This window comes from Balaenoptera physalus, assembly GCF_965194825.1.
Source record: "Balaenoptera physalus genome assembly, chromosome: 2".
Taxonomy (NCBI): Eukaryota; Metazoa; Chordata; class Mammalia; order Artiodactyla; family Balaenopteridae; genus Balaenoptera; species Balaenoptera physalus.
Window position 1 is genome coordinate 41,898,919 of NC_138883.1, and position 20,719 is coordinate 41,919,637.

Consider the following 20,719-nt stretch of genomic DNA (forward strand, 5'->3'; position numbering starts at 1 on the left):
CCACAGTTGCTATGAATTGTTCTAGTCTTGTTCTTAAGGAAGCAAATTAAAAATGCAAATATGTATTAAGTATTCCTGAAATTCCTTGCATTTGAGGCCTTGTAATCATATTACTTGCACGATTTCTCCTTTTGCATACACATTTTTCTGCTAGAAGAGGACATTGGAGGGGAAAATAATTATTAAAATGACTCCAAATGTACTGCAACAAAAAGACAGTCCTGGTAATCAGATGCATGATCCCTCAGCACCATCCCCCCCCACACACCCCCGCCCATTATACAGTCGTCCAGTTGAGGATTCTTGGGGCAATTTAAAATTGTAACTACATAAACCTATATAAGATACATATAGAATTTTTACACTTTATTTATTCCTACAGAAAATAAGAAGAAACAGAGTCCTATCAAAAGAATCCGTCTCCCAGTGGTTGAATGTACTATGAAAAAAACATCAACGAAGAAAAACTAACAAAATAAAGGATACAACTGCTGTGAATTTAAAAGGTGCAAAACTACAGAAAAAGTGAGTGCATTTTCTTTTATATTTTGCAGCTGTCAATGGAAGCCTTAAAAGTTTGAGATTTAACAAACTCATGCAACCCTCACCAATGAGCAGAAAAGGGAAATAACCTTCTAAAAATACAAATGGATAAACAGGGTCAGATTATTAAGTGCAAAAATCTTATTTTGCTCCCAATAATGAGCCTCCTGAAGACTTCGGAGCATAAAAATCACAGCACAAGTATTAACAACCAAACACAGGAAAACTTTATATACTGTATATATTCTGTATTTTGTTAAATCTAAGAAGCCATCAATTGAGATATCACAATATGACAAAAATTATGTCTCAGGATTCATAAAACATGGCACATGCATATATCCTCAAAAATGAGATATGGGGGAAGGAAGTATATTTATTCATTTGGGAAAGAGACACTAATCTTACTACTTAACATCTTGAATTATTTCCACAATTAGTGTGGCAAATACAATTAAATGCCAGATATTTGAGATTTTTTTGTAGTTAAGCGTTTTATTATCATTTTTCTTTACAGGAACAGGAATAACCTGAAGATGTCTTCAACCAAACTACCTAAAACAAAAGACCTGTTATATAAATTATGCTCTATTTTTGTAATAGATCAAAATACTGTATTGGTGAAAATAAATAGATAACAAAAAACAACATACTTGATTTCCATGTTTGCTATCAGACCCCACAAATACATTTGACTTTATAATTCAGTATACTTGAAAAACAAACTGAAACACAACAGGCATGCACAATTATGCCAATGCTAAGGATTTCAGATTATACTTGTTACAGTTTTTCTTAATAAAAATGGGAACAACACATTGCTAGGTACACAGAAACATGATTTTGCACAAAAGAATAGCTAAATTGTTGCAAGAGGCAAGTGCTTCCTAATAGGCTTCTAGTGTAATATAACCGTGTGCTCTAAGTGTATGGTGTGTTATACTATGGTATGGAGAATTATGGTATTTTGTATTTTCCATCAAACCACAAAATCTGTTAAGTCAAAAAAAGAAAACAAACAACAAACCCCCCATAACATTAGGTGTACTGACAATCATATTCCCATGTATGACAGAAGAGTACTAATACATTTTTTTATTTCTTTACTTCTTTTTATTAAGAACACTTCTTAGGTTTTTCTGGAATTTTGCATTCAGTGTCCATTGGCTCCTTCTGAGAGTATCCGTGAAGGTTCGGTAAATTTTGCGGTGAACAAGTAAAAAAGGGCCGGTGTGGGTACCAATGCCAAAAGGGGTAAATCTTGCTCGAGTTTATCCACTCTGGAAATGGAGATTATTCCATAGGCATGAAGTAACCAGTGGCTGAAGAGAACAATGAGTCTTTTCTTTCTGACCAGAAGATCATAGCAGTTCTACATAATTTTATAAAAGAAAGAAAAGAGAAACACAGATTATTGGGCTGAATTGGCTAGATAATTTATTACATTTTACTTTAAAACATATTATTGTCACACAAAATCATAACCTCAGAATCATAGGGACCTAAGAAATCACCCAGTCTTGCTACTACACTTCACAGATGAGGAAACTGAGGCTTCCTACAGTCAGCACTCAGCGGCAGCACCAAGACGGGAGCCCACGTCTCTCAGTTCTGGTCTACGCCACCATTCGACCCTGGAAACGCTACAGCTTCTTCTGAAAGATCGGAACTGGAAGGGGAACGCCGCATTATGTGCCTTCTTCCTGCCCTGATCCACAGCAGCTGAGTCTACCGTTGGGAAGGAGGAGGTACATACACCCAACTTCCTTACATCTAGCATTCCTGGAGTCTGCTGCCTGGATACTTAGAAGGGAGCAGAAATGACATGTGACTACTCTGATTTCCCTTTTATCTTTAATACTGCTCTACAATATACAGAAATTGGAAGGACCAAATTATCATAAAAGTAATATCTAAATGTGCTAATGGACATGCTAAAATGTAATTTGCAACTGGTTACTTAACAACTTTCCCTCATTAAGTGGCTCATCAGCTCACCTAGAGCTTGACTGTCTTTTCCTGACTTGAATCCCTATTTCTGATTCATGTATAGAGTGCTAATTGAAGTACATGAATGTTTTATATATGGGGGATTCCCAGCAGCAGAGAAACAAATATGATTCAAGCTAATCGAACTTTCCATAGTAACTATGGATAATAAACAAAAATTCAAAAACTTCGTTTTATTCAAATATCCAATCATTTCCCCCCCACATTTCCCTAGAGTTGCTAAAAGTGCCAAAACTAATTTGCTTATCTTTAATCATACTGCAAAGCTGATTAAAGATTACCAAGGAGAAATGGGAGTAGCATACAAACGGAAGCATCTGAAAAATCACCATAAAAATACTATCTAGTTCCTCTACTGCTAGTCTACCTAGAAGTCACTATGATTTCTAGGTGGTTTGTTCCCCGCTCTCATTCTTTCACTAATGTAATAGAAAACAGGAGCTTCAAGAGCAACCACTCCAAAATAGTTAACAACTTTCTCTGGGGTGAACTTTTTTATGTTAAGAATTACAAGGAAGCATGTATCGACTGTAGTGGGTGGTTGAAAACAGTGCATAGGCACTAGATTAGCAAGCATAGGATGGAAGAGTACTAAGACATGTTACACTTTTATTCCTTTAGAGTTCACTCTCTAAGAGTTCTAACAGTGGCCTTCCACGCACAAAAAGGATATCTCAAGATAGGAACAGCATCGGAACTAATGTAAGTGTTAATCATATTTCCAAATCACCAAAGTATTACAGATATTAGAGGGCAAAAGTAGACATCCGTAATCAAGAAAATAAAATTAGGGACAAAACATAGAAGGGTATGGAATGTACACTGTAATTACTGATGACTGTTAGTGTTCACTGCAAAAAAAAGAGCCTAGAATTAGTTCTATATAAAATAAAGCATTTTTATGTTTCCTTCAAAATAGTGTTAATAAGGTTCAACATTTCAATAATTATACATTTTCTATGTGGATAAGTGATGTGAAATGAGTTTTTTCTCTAACATGCTGGAGTTAAGCCTGACTACTTCACTAATTTCCCAAGCAAATATTGTCTAGTATACAACTTTTCATTAACTAATGAGCCAAAAGCTACTGAGTGGCATCGTTTAGCCAAGGATTACTAAAACAATCAGTTGTAACATATCATATCATATGCACTATTCTCCTATTCAGTTGTCAAATCTATAAAAAAAAAAAAGTCTTTAACAAAGGAAAAAAGATGTCCTACCTCTATTTCAGAAGCCGACATGTACACAGCCAGAGTAACCAAAGATAATACTAATATAATGTATGGGAAGGCATAGTCTGAAAGACAAACATTGGTATTATGCTGAAAATTAAATTTTCTGAATAAACCATCAAAAAAATTCAAACAGTATAATTCTTTCCATAGACAAAAACCTTCTCAACCAGTCTTGGGAGAGAGTGAAGCCCTAATGCTCTAAGGCAGGGGTCAGCAAACTTTTCCTGTAAAGGGCCAGATAGTGAATACTTCTGGCTTCGTGGGCCACGCAGTTTACGTCTCAGTCACCTAAGTCCGCAGCTGTAGTGGGAAAGCAGCCAGATCATACAGAAAATGGATGTGTCTGTGTTCCAGTAAAACTTCCTTTATAAGTTTGTAAGTTATAACTTATTTATAAGTTATTCAGACAGTAAAATTCAAATTTCATATAATTGTCACATGTCAAGAAATACTACTCTTCTTTTGATTTTTTTCCCCAACAGTTAAAAAATGTAAAACTATCATTGGCCCAGCTTTGAAGACCCCTGCCTGACGGCTTCCACTGCTGTAAAGAATTAACTTCTCTCCTATGCATCTGGCATGATACTAGTTATGTATCAAACTTGGGAGAATTGGGAAAATAATTACTCAATTTTCTGTGTTTTGTGGTCCAGATGGGGAACTTCAGTTGAGAAAGGCTATATATAAGAGTAATTCAGCTTTAATTAAAAGGTCATATACCAATAAACCTCAAAGGCTAAATGGATCATTCAGTCTCTTAATGTCAAATTTCTAGACAGTTCTACTTCAAATACAGTACAGTAAAATAATACTTGAAGTGAAATTTTTTCTTAAAAATACCACCTCTTAAAATGTTTTAAATTTATAGCTCACTAAAACAAATGGACAAATTGAGAAAGATACCTTGAATTATTTTTTATACAATTATCTTAAAACAATTAACTTCAGTTACTAAAACTATTAATCATTCTACAATACAATGCAGTGGAACCCACCTGGAACATTTTCAAATGTTAATTAAGGATATGGCAGCCAGAATCTCTGAATTATCTATACAGGCCTGATTCCAATTACTAAATAACTGACAATGATTTGGTCCTAACCAGCCATTCAAAAGAATCCCAATTAACTTATAAATAGCTAAACAATGTTGCTAATGATAGTAAGAACTGGTAGAGAAAGAGCTGGTAGTAAAAAGGAGAAAGAGGAAATTTCCAACAAGCCCCAAACTTGTGGGGAGTAGAGGGAGGTTCTGGGCTCAAAGCAGGATTTAGAGTGGTTCTTACTCTAGGGTCTAAAACAATGTAATATTTTGAGCAACTAGGTCTGGGGGTAGTGCCTGGAAATCTTCATTTTAGTTCTGCTGGTGGTTCAGAGGAAGATCACACTTAAAAACTGGCTTCAGTAATACTTCCAAGCAAGTAAAAGTTTGTCACTGACATCTTCCTAATTACCCCAGTGTCTCTCTCCCTAGACCCTGGTATCTTGAGCTACCAGAAGCCTCTTGGTGCTCTACTTTGCTCAGACTTGCTATATTCCCTTGTCATGGACTAAATGTTTGCGACCCCACCCCCCAAATTATAAAAGAGACCTCAAAGACCTCTTCCCTCTTCTGCTATGTGAGGACACTGAAGGAAGACAGCCGTCAATGAACCAAGACACGAGTCCTCACCAGACTCCAGATCTGCTGGTGCCTTTTCTCAACACCATAAAATTATGAGTTGGTATGATACCCTCTGTGACTAATCTCAGCAGATTGCACAAGTTTATACTTAGTGCAAATAAACAATAACTCCTTGATCCTCCTATGAATGTGCTTTGAGTGGAGGCTTGTTAACAAAATGATCCAAAGACTTTCAGTGTGGGAAAAGGCATTTTCCATATAGGCAGCTACAACATAGGAAGCAATGCTGTCTGGCAGTCTCCTTAGGTTAACTTTCCAAATCTTTCCCTGCTTTCCACAGCTTTTCCCTTTTCTCCATCTCATAACCAAGAGGTTCTATATAATAGCACCAGAGGCAGTCTAGGACACAGGGATTTGAGGGCTGGCAATTCTTAAATCTTTAAGCCTAGTCAGCTCTCCCAAGCTTGTCTAGGATAAATGACTACCTGTGCTCTTTTGAATATTCCATGAATACCTAAAACTGAATTCACTTCTCACCAACCTATTTGCTTATTCTAGCATTCATTATTCATACATTCACTAGTTACTAAGTCAGAAAGCTCCTTTATCGTATTCTCCTCCCATTTCCTCAACCCCTATATTTAATTAGTTACCTAGCTTAGTTAACTCTGTCTTTGAAATAGTTCTTCTTTCCCAATGTTTCTCTGCTTTAGGTCAGACAGTCAGGCCCGGCTTACAGCAGTCATCTCTTAACTGATCCCCCAGGTTCTCTTCCCTGCCAATCCATCTTCCACACTGCTACCAAGTTATCTTTCTAAAATGCAAATCTAGTCATGTCACTCTTCCTCCTGAAATCCTTTTAAGAGCAGCTTTCTAGTCCCTAGAGCAAGAATAGCAACCTCAAATGCCTACAGAGGTCATCCAGGAGAATGACTGAAGTGGGCCAAATCCAAGAAAATAGGAAATGGTAGGAGCTAGGAAAAACTATAGATTTTCAAACATTATGCAGGCCAAAAGAAACAATACATCTGTAAAACCAGAATATGAGGGATAACAGACCCCTGACTAGTCTCCAATTTCTTCTTCCCGTGGCCTTATCCTCAGCTCCACCCTCCTAACTTTGAATCAAATTCATTACTAAGCTACATTATTTGCACAGTGATGCCATCTTGCCCAGTTCCTTCAGGCCAGAAGCTTGCCCTCTGCACCCAGGCAGGCTCCATATAAAGATGGTATCCAACATCCTTGCAATGTTCAACGTCACATGTTCAAAAAGTCCCTCACTATGTTCTCTCAGCTACTTATAGCTTTCCTAGTAGTATATGAGCTCTTTAACACCAACTTTCTCTCATTCTTCTTTCGAGTCACAGATCAGTCTAAATGGTTGCTGAATAAATGAATGGATATATTAAAAAAATATATTGAGGATTTTTTACTATACCTAAAAGTCTTTCATAAAGGAATTTAGAAAACTAAGACTTAATGGTAAACAGTATATATTATCACGAGTAATTTCCATCTATTATATGTAAAAACCATCTATTATATCAAGAGTAATTTCCATCTATTCCATGTTTTTTCATTTATACTCAGGTTTTAAAAATCTTCCTATTGATGTTGTGAGCTTCAAATACAAAGTATTCTCTAAACAGAAATCAGTTTTGATAAAAATGATGATATGTTTTAGCAAATATATATACTATGGTTTATTTTCAAGAATAAAAAACAAAAACCAAACTACAGAAAAAGGTCCAAAATTATACTCAGAGAAAATATTGTTTATCACATATAGTAAATATATTTCATTGACTTTACCCAACAAACTTACATAAAAGGCCTCCACCAACTGCCTGAAGCACGGTTAAAATTGGGAAGAAGTAAAGTGCAGCATAAATACTTTTAAATCGATCAGATTTCCCTAACCCGCAGGCAATCTTCTTTACCAGAAGAGGTCGGAGCAGCATCATTAATACCAAGCAGAATGCATAGTAGATAAATACAATGGTATATCTGGAAAATAAAATAAAAAATTATAACATCAAAAATATGTTTTAAAATGTATTTTTATCATTGATCATTTTAAAATCAAAGATCCTGAAAAAGGTTTAAAAAGTCTGTCCATCGAATATTCAGATTGGTGGAGGGTTCACCAAAAAGACTCTCATAATACCACTGCAGAGTGGATGCTGAGTCCTTTCCGGTAGGCAGTTTGGAAATGTGTGTCAAAAATCCTAAAATGTTTATATCCTTTAATTCAAAAATTTAACTTGTAGAAATTTATCAAAGGGAAACAATCGGGTATACACAAAAAACCTGATGAACAAGCATTTTTATTGAATCACACAATAAAGAAAACTCAGGAAGAAAATAAATATTCAACAATAGGAAGTTGGTTAAATTTTAGAGTACATTTATGCTGGAATACTATGCAGACATTAAAAATCCAGTTATGAAAGAAATGTTAACAACAAAAGCAACTGTGCCTCATACATTAAGTGACAAGAGCAGGCTACAAAATGGCATGTGCATAGAATAACCTTAATATTCTTTAAAAAAGAATAAAAATTAAAAATAATAAAGTAATAAAAATAAAAACAAAAAGTGCAGCTGGAAAGACATTTTTAGCAGTGATCATCTTAAGAAATGGAATTACAGATTATTTTATTTGGGGTATGCCTTTTCTGTTTTCCAAATATTCTATAATGTAATTTTTACAATCAGAAAAAGTTGCAAAAAGATCTCTGTATCAGCAGACTATACTTTCTAGCTCCTTATTTTGAATAATTACATTTCTATGCACATAGTTCTAACTTCCTTTTCATGAGGATTTTCAAATTATTTTTTACTATCTTATATGCAAACCCTCTCGCTTGCAGGGGAGAGTCAAGGGAAGCACGGGAGTTGTTTCAAATAACTGACCACATGCCTCTTCTCCACACAGCTTAATGATACCGAGTCGCTGTGCTCTCATGATGCTTTTAGGTCCAGCCCTGTACCATACTGCATTATTTCAAGCCTCACTTCTTGGATGATGAGTTTTGTCTTCTTAGGCTACCTCTTACCAATATCAAAACAAAATAATAGCTGTCTATTTCTTCAGCTTGTAGTTCCTTAAGAGCTCCAAAAAGACTATTATTTTAATCAGAAGGAAACCATCATGTGCTACCTGTCCTAAAGACCTGGGAAACTAGCTTTTGGAAGCAGATACCTGTTTCCCGCCCCTGCTCTCCACCAGAAGACCTCATCCTCTACCTCCCCCCCCACCATCCATGCCCCTCATATGCACATAGGATAAATCTGACAAGCTAAAGCTAAGTTTTGTTACAACAGTAATTACTGCTCATTGTCAATAACTCAAAGTTTTAGTAAACATTACCTTTTGCAGTAAGTTTCCAATGATAGAAGCTTGCATGTTTTTCCATATCTTATCTAATTAATTTCCCCTCAAAACTATAATTATCAGTAAAAGTATTCTGATATTTTTCAGTTTGTAAGGAATTTATATATACCAATGGAGAAGATATCCTCCACTAGTCAATGTAATAGTGTTCCAAAGGTTTCTGTTAATACTGAGCCATTACTTTTTGTCTAAGTTTTTAATTTTCCATCATCTTTTGAGAAGAGCTATTCAGTGGCGGAAGGGCCAGAGTCAATGCTTTATCTCTTTAGAGGACATAATTATATATAACTATATACAACTATAAAGCAGAAGTTATAAAGACACACACTTCACTTCTATAAAGAATATTATTCTGGGGCTTCCCTGGTGGCACAGTGGTTAAGAATCTGACTGCCAATGCAGGGGACACGGGTTCGAGCCCTGGTCTGGGAAGATCCCACATGCCGCGGAGCAACTAAGCCCGTGCACCACAACTACTGAGCCTGCGCGTCTGGAGCCTGTGCTCCGCAACAAGAGAGGCCGCGACAGTGAGAGGCCCGCGCACCGCGATGAAGAGTGGCCCCCGCTCACCGCAACTGGAGAAAGCCCGCACACAGAAACGAAGACCCCACACAGCCAAAAATTAATTAATTAATTAATTAATTAATTTTTTTAAAAAAAGAATATTATTCTGTCTGAGCTGTCCAATTATACTACCTAATCTTTCCCAATCTTTTATTTCCTTTCAAGGTTTTCACCATATTAGTGTAATATTAATGTTTTATTTATATATTTTACTCAATTTAACTTCTTTTATTTTAAGCAATAACATATCAAACTCATGAACTGATAGGTATTATTTTCTAATATAGAATAAAAATGACCATTAAAAGGAAAAAAATCACATCCTCTCAAAAACAGTTTGTTACAGTATTGAGAAGTACTGATAGACCAGGCACCTTTCCAGTCAGGAGCCCTCTCTTACTGACCTTTGTCTCCCTAGCTTCTAACACAGTGGCTGGTCCTGAGCAGGCGCTCAGTAAACATTCACAGGATGAATGGACAACCATGAGGTCAAGGACATTCATTGGCTCAGAAGGATGTGCACCTCTTGCCTTGGAGTCATTTTAGCATGAGAGAGAAGATAAAACTGGGAAATAAGGCAAGGGAGATGACCTCCAAGAAGTCTAAGATAAGCATTTCAGTTTGTAAGGAGAAATAAGAGTGAGTTCCCAGGGATGGGTAATGACCAGCTAACTTTTGCACCACGAAACTGAGTTTGACACCTAGGTCTGCCACTTATAAACTATGCCACCTTGAACATGATTTTCCCTTGATGTATTAGTGTGAGATATAGCTTTATACTAGTAAGCCATTTTTGAATTCCTGTAATAATCTTACTTAGTGACAGATAAATTTATCTTATTAAATATTATTTTATTTTGCATCTTTACAGCTATACTCATAAGAGAGGTTTCTTTCATTCTGTGGGATTTCTTTGTAAAATGTTAGTCGAGATGTGTTCACTACGTAAAAATAAACTCAGAAACTTCAAAAAAAAAAAAAAAAAAAAAAAAAAGAAAAAAATTATTATGACTTTGGTAGTCCTACAGCTTGCAGAAATGTTTAGCCCCAGTCTAGCCATATATGTAAGTTTAAATGGTTATGTAAAGTAACATGTATGAATTCAAATGCTAGTATTATAAAATCTTCTCATACTTTTAATAAAACATTGTTTTGTATAATTAATAAAACAAGGCAGACAGTCCATTCCACAGTGACTATTGGTGAAGCTGCTAAGAAAAAAAAAAAATACCTACTTAATTCAAAGATGGTGAACAGATGGAAAATGTCCTAATCAATGAAGTTGTGTGATGAGTCTGACTGAGTGCTGTGACAAGGCTCTGAGGCCATACCCAACTCAGCAGGACAAGTGCTGTGATAAATTAGAAGTGGCTGTTATGACTGCAGAATGAGGGCTGTGAGTACCTATTTGCCATCTCTGTTCTCATGTTTTTTGACTCTCCTACTATAGGATTTACAGATATTATTAAAAACACTACAGATGTGAATAGCAGTAAATGAGTCTGATTTTGTTTTAAATAAGATGGTTATACATCTTATTTAAATATAATATCTGATTCAGTAATTAACTTCTCTAAATAGGACCAGGTTAAGTTCTGCAAGTCCCCAGGACAGTATGTGACAAGAGAATAATCAAAGCTGAGGGTTATAGCTCTATGAAATCAACAAAGAAGATAGTATCAGTCTTTTAGATACAATTTATATATATAAATATGTCTGGTTGTCTCTGTATATATATATAAATAATTTGCAGGACTTAAAAGGTAGGCAGGTGGAAAAGATTTTTATAGCTCTATATCTGGATCTCGTTTTTTGTTTTGTTGTTGCTTTTTTTTTTCTACTTTTTTTTTGGATCTCGTTTTTTGCAAAGTATCTTTTTACATACATGCATGTTTGTTTTTGACACTTAGTACTATTAAGAAATGCACAAAATGTACTATTTTGTTGAGCATATTACATAATGGTAACTTGCTACAACTATGAGAATATAAATACCAGACTCTTCTATTATACATTTACTGAGAAAAACACATCAGAATGAACACTAATTCACAGAAATTCTAAAAATGTAGGCCTGGGTAATATTATACAGAATCTTATGAATTTGATATTTTTAAAACAAAACATCCTGGTGAAAATCACAAACATTTATTTGGAAAAAACAAAAACAAAAAGAAAGAACATTAAGCCAAGCCCTCTAATAATAATGCCAGCTACTTGTAAGTGCTTCCTGTATGTAAGGCATTTATTTAAGTCACCTTATAAGGTATCATTATTCCCATTTTTACCAACAGGAAAGCCAAGGTTATAAGAGGCTCTTAACATGTTCAAGTTAACAGCTGACAGACCCGGGATTGAAACTCAAGCCTGTTTTTAGCTCCAAAGCCTATACTACTTCCTGTATGTCAGATATTGCTTCTCTGTTGTATAAGAAAAAGGTTTTCCTTATAATTCCCTTTTTAAGAAACAGATATAGCTTATTTTAGAAGTGCTCAGACATACGTCAACATCAACACAAAAATACTTTCACTTCTATTATACTAAGATGTATTTCTATTTCCTCTTCTCAGACTATGTATCACTTAAAAGAAGAAAATCATTTCTGTATATCTCCCCCAGTGCCTAGGAGCCATTTCACAAGGCTCAATCTGCTTAAATGAATGAAATCTATAATCATCATTTTTTAAAAAATGATCTTACGTCTAAATAAATACTTACAGTGGGTAGACAGCTTCATGAGTACAGTGCACTGTGGTAACATAATCTGGACTTGGATTGTAAAGCATGGTGTACCAATCAGAAAGCATCAATACTCGACATGAATGGATATAAAGCACACCGACTGGATCGCTCACAAGTAAGGTGATGATAGCTGCCATAGTGCATTCAAATAATGCAGTGATGTGTTGGAAAAGGGCACTGGAACTAGTAAAACAAAGGAGGCACAATCACCAGAAAATTCTCAGCATGTTAAGTGGCTTTTAATAAAACCTGTGTATGCTTCAAAATGTGTATTCTAAAAAGGAGTTTTAACTGATAAATCCTGAAACAAAAAAATCTTCTAAATAGGTAAGAAAAGCCAAGCACATATGAAAACTGGAGAAGGATTTAACCTTGTTTACTAAAAAGAGATAAATACTCATCCCAGATAACACTGTGCCAATATTGTCTAAATGTGTAGAAGAGCAGAAATTAGATCTACCTTTATCTTCAGTAACTCGCCAAATTATTAAAAATGTCTTAAAGTTATCTATGCATCATTTTAAATTATCTTAAACATTAAAAGTACATAAAAGATTATATGTAATACATATTAGTTATAAAATATAATAAACATTGTAAGCTCACCACCTAACCCAATAACTAAAACATTAACAACTTACATCTACCTGTTCCTCCCCATTCCACATTCCTGTCTCTCCCCTAGAAATAACCATTATACTAAATGTTCTTTATCAGTTTTTCTAAACAGTTTTTATTCCAACTGTATTTATACTTCAAAACCACTATTTAGTTTTGCTTATTTTTCAACATGATAAAGTGAGGTAAGCTTTCTGAGATTTTTCTTTCCACTCAAAATTACATTTCCAAGATTCATTCATGGTTTTGCTTATACCTGAAGTTCAGTCGTTTTCACTGCTGTATAATATTCCATTGTGTGATCTTTCCATTATTTATCCATTCTGCTTTGTTAGTAAAATGTGTTGCAAATGTCTTCCTCTCAGTTTGTGGGTTGAATTTTCATTTTCTTTCTGATGTCTTTTTATGAACAGATGTTCTAAATTTTAATATAGTTGCCTTTATCAATTTTTAAATTTCTGGTTAGCAGATTCTCACTCTAAGAAAAATATTATCCTATATTTTCTTCTAAAAGTTTTAAGGTTTTGCTTTTCATGTTTCAATCTTTAACTCAGAAGAGATTTCTGTGCCTAAGTTAGGATATAACTTTAGCTTTTCCCATTTGGATATCCAACTGTCCCAGCAGCAGCATTTTATTGAATAGTTACTCTGTTCTCCCCACTAAGCTGCCATGCCACTTCTGCCATATAAAGTCTCCTATATAACCGGCCTGTTTCTAGGTTCTCTATTTTGTTCCTGGGGTCCATTTATCTATCCCTGAGACAACAGAATATGACAATAATTCTTGATATTACATACATTCTTTTACTTTTTCAGTAGTCTTGGTCATTCTTGGGCCTTTGAACTTCCATATAAATTAGAGAATTAGCTTGTCAAGTTCCACAGTATAAATCCAATGTAGCTTAGCTACCTTGGTCTTGGCTACCTCACAGTACTGTGATTCTGTAAATGAAATATAGGGAGGTAATTGATTTTATATACTTAGCTTACAGCCAGCCTCTTCACTAAACTCTCATTATTTACTATTGCTTCTCTATAGATGCTTTTGAGTTTTCTATTTGAACAATGTTTCAGTTACCTATCACTGCACAGCAAACTACCCTAAAACTCAGTGGCTTGAAACAACCACCACTGATTATTTCTCACTGTTCTGTGGTTTGACTGGGCTCATCTGAAAGAATGAAAAACAAATTCACAGAATTGCTTCCTAGGAAGGAAAACACATCCCAAGCAGAATAAATAAAAAGAAATTCACATTATAATTAAGCTGCAGAATACCAAAGATAAAAGAGCAGCTGGTCAGCAGCCCCCGTGTACTCACAGCTGACAGCCAGCACCTACTCCAGCATATGAGTTACTCATTTTGAACACCACAGCCCAGTCCAGCCTCTAGATGGGTGCATCCCAACTCAACATCACGTGGAACAGAAAGGACTACCCAGTTGCTATCGGCAGTTAACCTCTGGCTACCCTCCCAACCCTACTGCCTGGTTTGTCACTCTGGCCCCAGCTCAGGGTGGGTTTGCTTGTTTTCTGAAAAAGAAGAGTTCTCGGAGATCCCCCCTTATTCCTGTGAGACCAGCAATGTCTTAAACAGTATGTCTCTTCCAGACGTTAGTTATTTCATGCAGAAGGGTGACCTGGAGCTCCTGATTAGCCCATGGTGTTGGAAGCAGAACTCCTGTGCCTTTTACACAGATGAAGACACTAAATATGTAAGTAAACGTGTACACTTTCATATTATATAATCCAATCTTTTGCTTCCTTACAGAATTCACATTTTTAGAGGCAAAATCCCCACCTCATTATTTCTTGCCATGACTTTCGCAACCTTCTTACTGGCTTCCTCTTCTCATCATGCTCCCTTTCAATCCATCTGCAGTCAACTATGTAATCTTTACAAAATGGAGTCTGCTTTTAAAACTCCCCTTATTAAACGACTTCAGTGGATCCCATCTGCCTTTCAGGAAAAATACTTCCTACCAGCCTTATCTCCCACGCCTCCTGCCCTTACGAAATTACTTTGTTTCCTCGCTGCTCCCTTCATCCCAGCATGCTTCATGCGCCACCTCAAAACACGTCACCTATCTGGCAAATGGTGTATCCTTCAAGATCGGCTCTGGGGTTGTCCCCAGGTCTTAGGAGTATTTCCTAAGGCTCCCCCAGCCCCAAACCTCTTTATGTCTTGGTCTCATTGAGTCCCTATTTCTCATGGCACCCTCAGCTCTCACTTCTTGGTTATGCTGTGCTCTTCCTTGGCTCTAGACTTCTGCACATCTTTTTCCTACTGTCTGACTCTTTCTTCAGTTCCTCTCTCAAAAACTACTCATTTTTCAAAGTTCAACTTAAAGTCAGTGTTTTCTCCTGTGACACCACCCTATTTTGAGAGGACAGAATTGACTTCTTCCCCCTGTAAGCTAGCCTGAAAACTCTGTGCATACCTCTACTACCGCCCCTCACATACACGGTGATGGTCTGTCTACCTCACCCACCGCGACTGTGAGCATCCACCTTTTCATCACCTCTGAATCCCACAACCTAGCAGAGCACCTGGCACACTGCAAACGTCCCTGAAGATTGTTGCATGAGTACATCTGGAAAGCTATAAATTACATAAAAACAAATTACAGAAGAGGCACAGCTTCTGGCTTCATTACATAAAAACATGCAATTTCTGCCTATCTCTGCCCTGGCCTCAAAGAAAAACAAATTTAATACTAGACTTTGGGGAAAGCAAGCAGGCCAGACAGGGAAGTTTTGATTAGTGTCTAGCCCATGCATTCTCAATGGGCACCAGCACTCCCAAGGGGACAAGAATGGATCCTTGGGTATAAAATAATACTACACTTTTTATATATAAAGCACATGTATACATAAACTATATAAACCAATAAACAATATATCTGCGATATTAAAATTTTACGGGGTAGGTGGAATTGGGGGAAAAAAGGTATCTAAAAAGCTTCTTTAAGGAGGAAAGAATGAAAAAAAGGTCGAGAAACATGAGTCTAGCCTCAGACAGCTAGGCCCCTGCTTCCTTGATTTTAAGTGCAATGTCTCAGGAAAATGCAAGAGATAGTCCTTGTCTTTCTTGCTACCAATTTCCTAGGCAAAGCATAGATATGCAACCTCCTTTTTAAACCTACCTCCTTTCCTGCCTAAGCACTGATCACACCTCTGCTTTACCCCCAAACCAAGGCTCTACCCTCTGCTCTAAAATTCTGTCTCAAAACATATCTGATGTTTTAGTTCAAATGCATTTGGTGAGGTACATCCATTAAACCCACCCCTTCTCCACTCTGGGCTGAGAAGTTCCAAATGAGCAATTATTCTATTTTAGCTCTGTTAATCACATCTCTTTTCTAGCCCTCACCTCTCATCATTCTATAACAGAAATTAAAAGCAGGATGAGAGCTGCTTTAAAAAAATTTTTTTAATAGAGTCTTCTGAAAAATAATGAATGCTCTTCCAATGTAAATAATCACTGTGGACTTATTAGGTAGATCCAGAAAAGTACTGATTCTACTTCCACCTGACCTTCTCTTCACTTCCGTTCCTACCACTGGCCATCACTATTTCTTGGACAACAGCTTTCTAATATGTCTCACCACTAATCTGCCCTCCACATAAGTTATCTTCCTAAAACATACATCCAAGATGCTGTTTCTCTAAACCAAAGCCTTCACCAATAAATCATTCACTTGGCAAATACTAAGTGAGTATCTACCATGCGCCAGCGGCTGTGCTGGTCTCTGGAGATTTCATAGAGAACACCAGCGATGGCCACTGCCCTCATGGAGCCTATGGTCAGGGGTGGGAAAGAACATTAAATGAGGAGGCAAACATAACTACAAATTGTGTTGACTGATAAATACAAAGCAAAAACAACAACAAAATGAGAGTGCTATTAAAAAAGAAAATTAACGGGGACAGACCTACATTAGATTGGGTCAGGGGAGGCCTCTCTGAGTAGGTGTAATTTAACCTGAGATCTGAAGGAAGAAAAGGCAGCTAGGTAAAAAGTTGCAGGGAGAAGAGATTATTTCAGGTGGAGAAGAGAGTATTTCAGGCAGAGAAGAGTTTGGGGAAAGGGACAGGACTTAAAGCAGGAAAGATGCTGAGATGTCAGAGGAACCAACAGCCAGGATGGCTGAAATGTACTACAGTAGAATCTGGTTCCTCATTCCCAGTGGGATAAGGTTCACATCATCCCCAAGAACTTTCACATTCTGGTCTCAACCCCCTTTCCCACCCTCCTTTTTACTACCTTTCTCTCATATGCAATCCACACTTTGAACACCCAACTACTTCCATTCCCACCCACAAGAGATCACGTTTTGTACCTCCCCGCCAGTGTTCACGCTGTTGCCTCTGCCTAAAATGTTCCTTTTTTGAAGTGTTTCAGGTGCCACCAGGCACAATGTATCTCTTCCATTCTTTGTGATTCCAGAGCATTTTGTTTATAAACCTTTTATATACTTTTTGTTTATATACTTTTAAGACTGATTTGTATTATAATTAGTTATGTATACATTTGTCTTCTCTACAAGAGTATAACTATAAACCACATCAGTTATTTTTGTATCTCCTTCCCTGATCTTTTCAACATAAAACACAATGCTCAGTAAATTTTTTGGATTTGTTTTAGTATGAGTTTTCATAATTAGGTTGCAGCTATAACATTTTAACTACATTATACTAGATTACTAGTATTAAGTTGCAAAGTATTTGTTTTAGAACAATAAACAGTTTGTAATCATAGCCAAGTCTTTGTAGAAAACCAATAAAGATAATTAAGAAATAAAAATGTAAATAAAATACTCCCTCAGCATCACTCGGAGTAAAACAGACAAAGGATATTTCCCTTAATATTTACTGAGGCATGCCCTAGAATTAAGTTTCCCTGCCACAGTCAAAAGTAATCAGAAGATAAAGGAAAAACAGGTTTGCCACTTTTACAAAAACAGAAGTATAATTATTTGATAAGGTCTTCTAAATGATAGCTATTCCAACATCAGTCCACCCAGGTACATTCATAGAAAGTACTAACCTCTTTTTCCCTGAGTACCATTCAATGAAGAACCAATGTAAAACAAGAGGAAGCATAGCCATAAATCCAAGATAGAGCCAATCATAAAGTTCTGGAGACTCTGTGCAAGGCTGACAATATTTCTGTGCATTTGTTCTCTGTCCTCTTGGACACACCTATGATATATAAGAACAGTATTTTATGTACAGATATTATCCTAGAACATTAACAACCCCAAAAAATCATTCACTAAGACATCACATTTCAGTTTAAACATCTGTTTACATGTGCATCTTTTAAAAATAAAAGAGAAAGCATAAGTAAAATAAAAAGCAATCTACATTGTATTTGCTATACCTGCATAATGTTATTAAAGGACTTTTTATTAAGTTACTAAAATAGTTGACTAATATTACATGAAAAACCTAGTTATTAACACCATATAAAAATTGCAGACAAATGCTCTGGAGTTGTAATGCTAAATTATTGTCCAAGTCACTTTTCTATATTAATAAAAAGTAATTAGAAATTATTATAAAATTATCAAATTAAAAAACTTAATAACTGTGACTGTCAAGATGTATTATAGATAATCAATATGACAACACAAATAAGGATTTTATTAATGCCTCCATATTCTTTTACAAGTTGAATACATTGAAGAAAAAAGTTATTCTACATGTGACAATATTTCAGAAGCAAAAAGATTTTACAAATGAAATAACATACAAAAAATGTTAAGACTTACCCCACATTCTCCATATATTTCAGTTGAGCCATTTTTAAATAACAGGGTCTTCCCACAATAAAGTCCAAGGCATGCTGGTTGAATATCGACAGCTTTTTAAAAACAAATGCCAGTATAGTAACATCTTTTGTGATTATAAAAAATAAGGTAATAAGAGCTGAAACATTTGGCAGAAATATCTCAACACATTTTCAATTAAAAAATATGTATTAGACAAAAGTCTTGATACATTTATTTAAAGTTTTCCTTTTACACTGTGACACTACTGAAGGTTACATGGAACCTTATTGCTAATATTGTTCCTTAAGATTAAGGTCCTCAACCAGCAGAGCAGACTTTATGCCCACAACTCAAAGCCTAACCTGGTACATCTCCAATGGCTCCAACCAGCCATTCCCCTTGATTAGATGTTCTAGACTTTTGAATTTCCTTTTTTTTTTTTTTAACTAGAGGACTAAGAGAGGATCGATACTTTTTATTTTGCCCAGTCAGGATATTAAGTGCAAGCATACACACGGAATCTATTATCACCTTCCTTCATGACAGAACACCCTTTAATACCAGAAAAGCAGAAAGGACATAAGTTCAGAATAAAGAGAAGGCCTTTAAAGTAAATACATTCACCTTACAAGAAGCTTGTAAAATTATCCTAACTTTGGTCATTTTTGTAGAGGACAAGTGAAGATTTCATCAAGGCTGTCACTGGGCCTCTGACCAATACTTAGGAACCACTGCATTAGAATCAACCCTCTGATCTCAAGGCTTGGACAACATAAAAAGCAGCTCTGCTTAACCAAAAAACTCAGGGCCTACAGATTGTCTTTGACCTCATCTACAGGGAGAAACTATCGAAGGAGTTTTTTTCATCAGTGACATCTGATTCCCTTCAATCACTGATTCATTCATTCAGTAAACATGCATTAAGTGTCTGATTCCACTGGTGAAGGGCCCCTAAAGATCCACGGAGGAACATGACAGCGTCCCTACCCTCAAAGAACCTACAGCCTAGTGTGGAATAAATCCAAAACAACTGCGGTCAAATGTGAATTAACTTGGGAAATTATGCATTTTATGGCTCTTGAACAATCATTTCCCAAATTCTTCATGAATTCACAACCTAGAGACTGCCTGATCCACAATACTCTTTCTTCTTTCAAATTCAAGGAGACTTTTTTTTCTTTCTCCTTGTGCTGAAGAGAAAAACAGAAATGGCACTGACTAAAATGCCTCAAGTTTAATATTTTCACTTTTATCAAATTTCTGACTTTTTAAAAAACCCATGGGCTTCTTTACCTTACTTGGCACTTATTTTTAAACCAGTTGTAATCACAATGTTCTAAACTAAGAGACGGAAACGAGTTGTTTCAGATTTTTTGAGAAGGCAGAAGGTAAAGAATTGGAAACCTTCTATACCGGTTTTGCATCTAGCAGATGCATAATAAATACATTTGAGTGTAAATAATCTAAAATTTCTCAAAATCCAAGGCCTGAAAACCGGTATGATAAACTGAACGCAACAGCTTACCGTCGACCAAAATAACCCTAGCTCCCACTGTACGCTCACTTTCCCCTTTCATTTCCTTTAGTAACGGAGGTCTAGATTTTTTACTTTTTTGCAACCGTCATGCCCCTTTGTGAAGGGCCCCCCAAACTTAACGTTTGATGCTGAAGCAGGACACCACAGTTAAGCAGCAATTAGCTTCTGCTTCCTTTCCTGTTTTCCTGCACTTACGCCCGCTCTTTAAATTGTCAAGTCAACCCTCAGGAATGTTAAAGGGACCGAAACAAAGGGACTGAGGTGACATTCTGAACAAACAGCAAAGGCCTGGCCTTTTCCCCCAGTACGCAGCCGGCGTCCCCTCTGCAGTCGCTCTCCCCGCTGCAGCTTGTCTGGAGCAGAGACTATCCCTATCCCACCTCGGCCCGGCCAAGAGCGGCTGGGAGCAAAGGACAAGGATTCGCCGCTATCCGGAGCCACCCGCTGTGTCCGAGCCCAGAGCTGGGAGCGTAGGGAAGAAGCAGAGACTAGGATAAATGCTTCCCGGGACCTCGGCAACCACTCACCCATCGGCAGCTTGTAGGTTTCCTTGGAGAGGTTCGTGGATCAGCCGACCCGGCCGCAGCGCCCGGACATCCGGGCCAAAACCGCCTCGACGGCTCCGCCTCCTGGTAACCCGGGCAACCGCTCCGAAGCCCCGCCCCG

General features: G+C 36.7%; 2 protein-coding genes across 3 annotated transcripts in view; one reads left to right on the forward strand and one right to left on the reverse strand.

Moving 5' to 3' along the window:
• CCDC175 (coiled-coil domain containing 175) overlaps positions 1 to 1,044 on the forward strand; it is an 84,369-nt gene extending 83,325 nt beyond the window's left edge. The window contains exon 21 of the mRNA XM_082450520.1: positions 383 to 1,044. Coding sequence (XP_082306646.1) covers positions 383 to 471 — 89 coding nt within the window. The 3' untranslated portion in view covers positions 472 to 1,044. The remainder of the gene's footprint in view (positions 1 to 382) is intronic.
• A 148-nt stretch (positions 1,045 to 1,192) lies between these two features.
• JKAMP (JNK1/MAPK8 associated membrane protein) lies at positions 1,193 to 20,714 on the reverse strand. 2 transcript variants are annotated; one of them, XM_082450481.1, is made up of 7 exons: positions 20,581 to 20,714; positions 18,517 to 18,608; positions 17,790 to 17,944; positions 12,098 to 12,304; positions 7,244 to 7,425; positions 3,777 to 3,853; positions 1,193 to 1,915 (listed from the first exon to the last, which is right to left on the reverse strand). In XM_082450481.1, exons 1-7 carry the CDS (start codon positions 20,582 to 20,584, stop codon positions 1,697 to 1,699), a joined length of 936 nt encoding a protein of 311 aa, XP_082306607.1. In that variant the 5' UTR covers positions 20,585 to 20,714; the 3' UTR covers positions 1,193 to 1,696. The 2 variants fall into 2 exon arrangements, with proteins under 2 accessions (XP_082306607.1, XP_082306608.1); XM_082450482.1 differs by having other exon boundaries at positions 18,517 to 18,590; positions 20,581 to 20,684.
• Positions 20,715 to 20,719: the final 5 nt, after the last annotated feature.

What these genes read in the sequence shown, in the direction of transcription:
- JKAMP (XM_082450481.1), bottom strand. An exon ending in TGGTACTCAGGGAAAAAGAG is followed by an intron (nt 12,305 to 17,789) that starts GTTAGTACTTTC and finishes TTGTTTTACTAG; the next exon opens with TTCCAGTGCCCTTTTCCAAC. An exon ending in TGTCGGCTTCTGAAATAGAG is followed by an intron (nt 1,916 to 3,776) that starts GTAGGACATCTT and finishes AAAATTATGTAG; the next exon opens with AACTGCTATGATCTTCTGGT.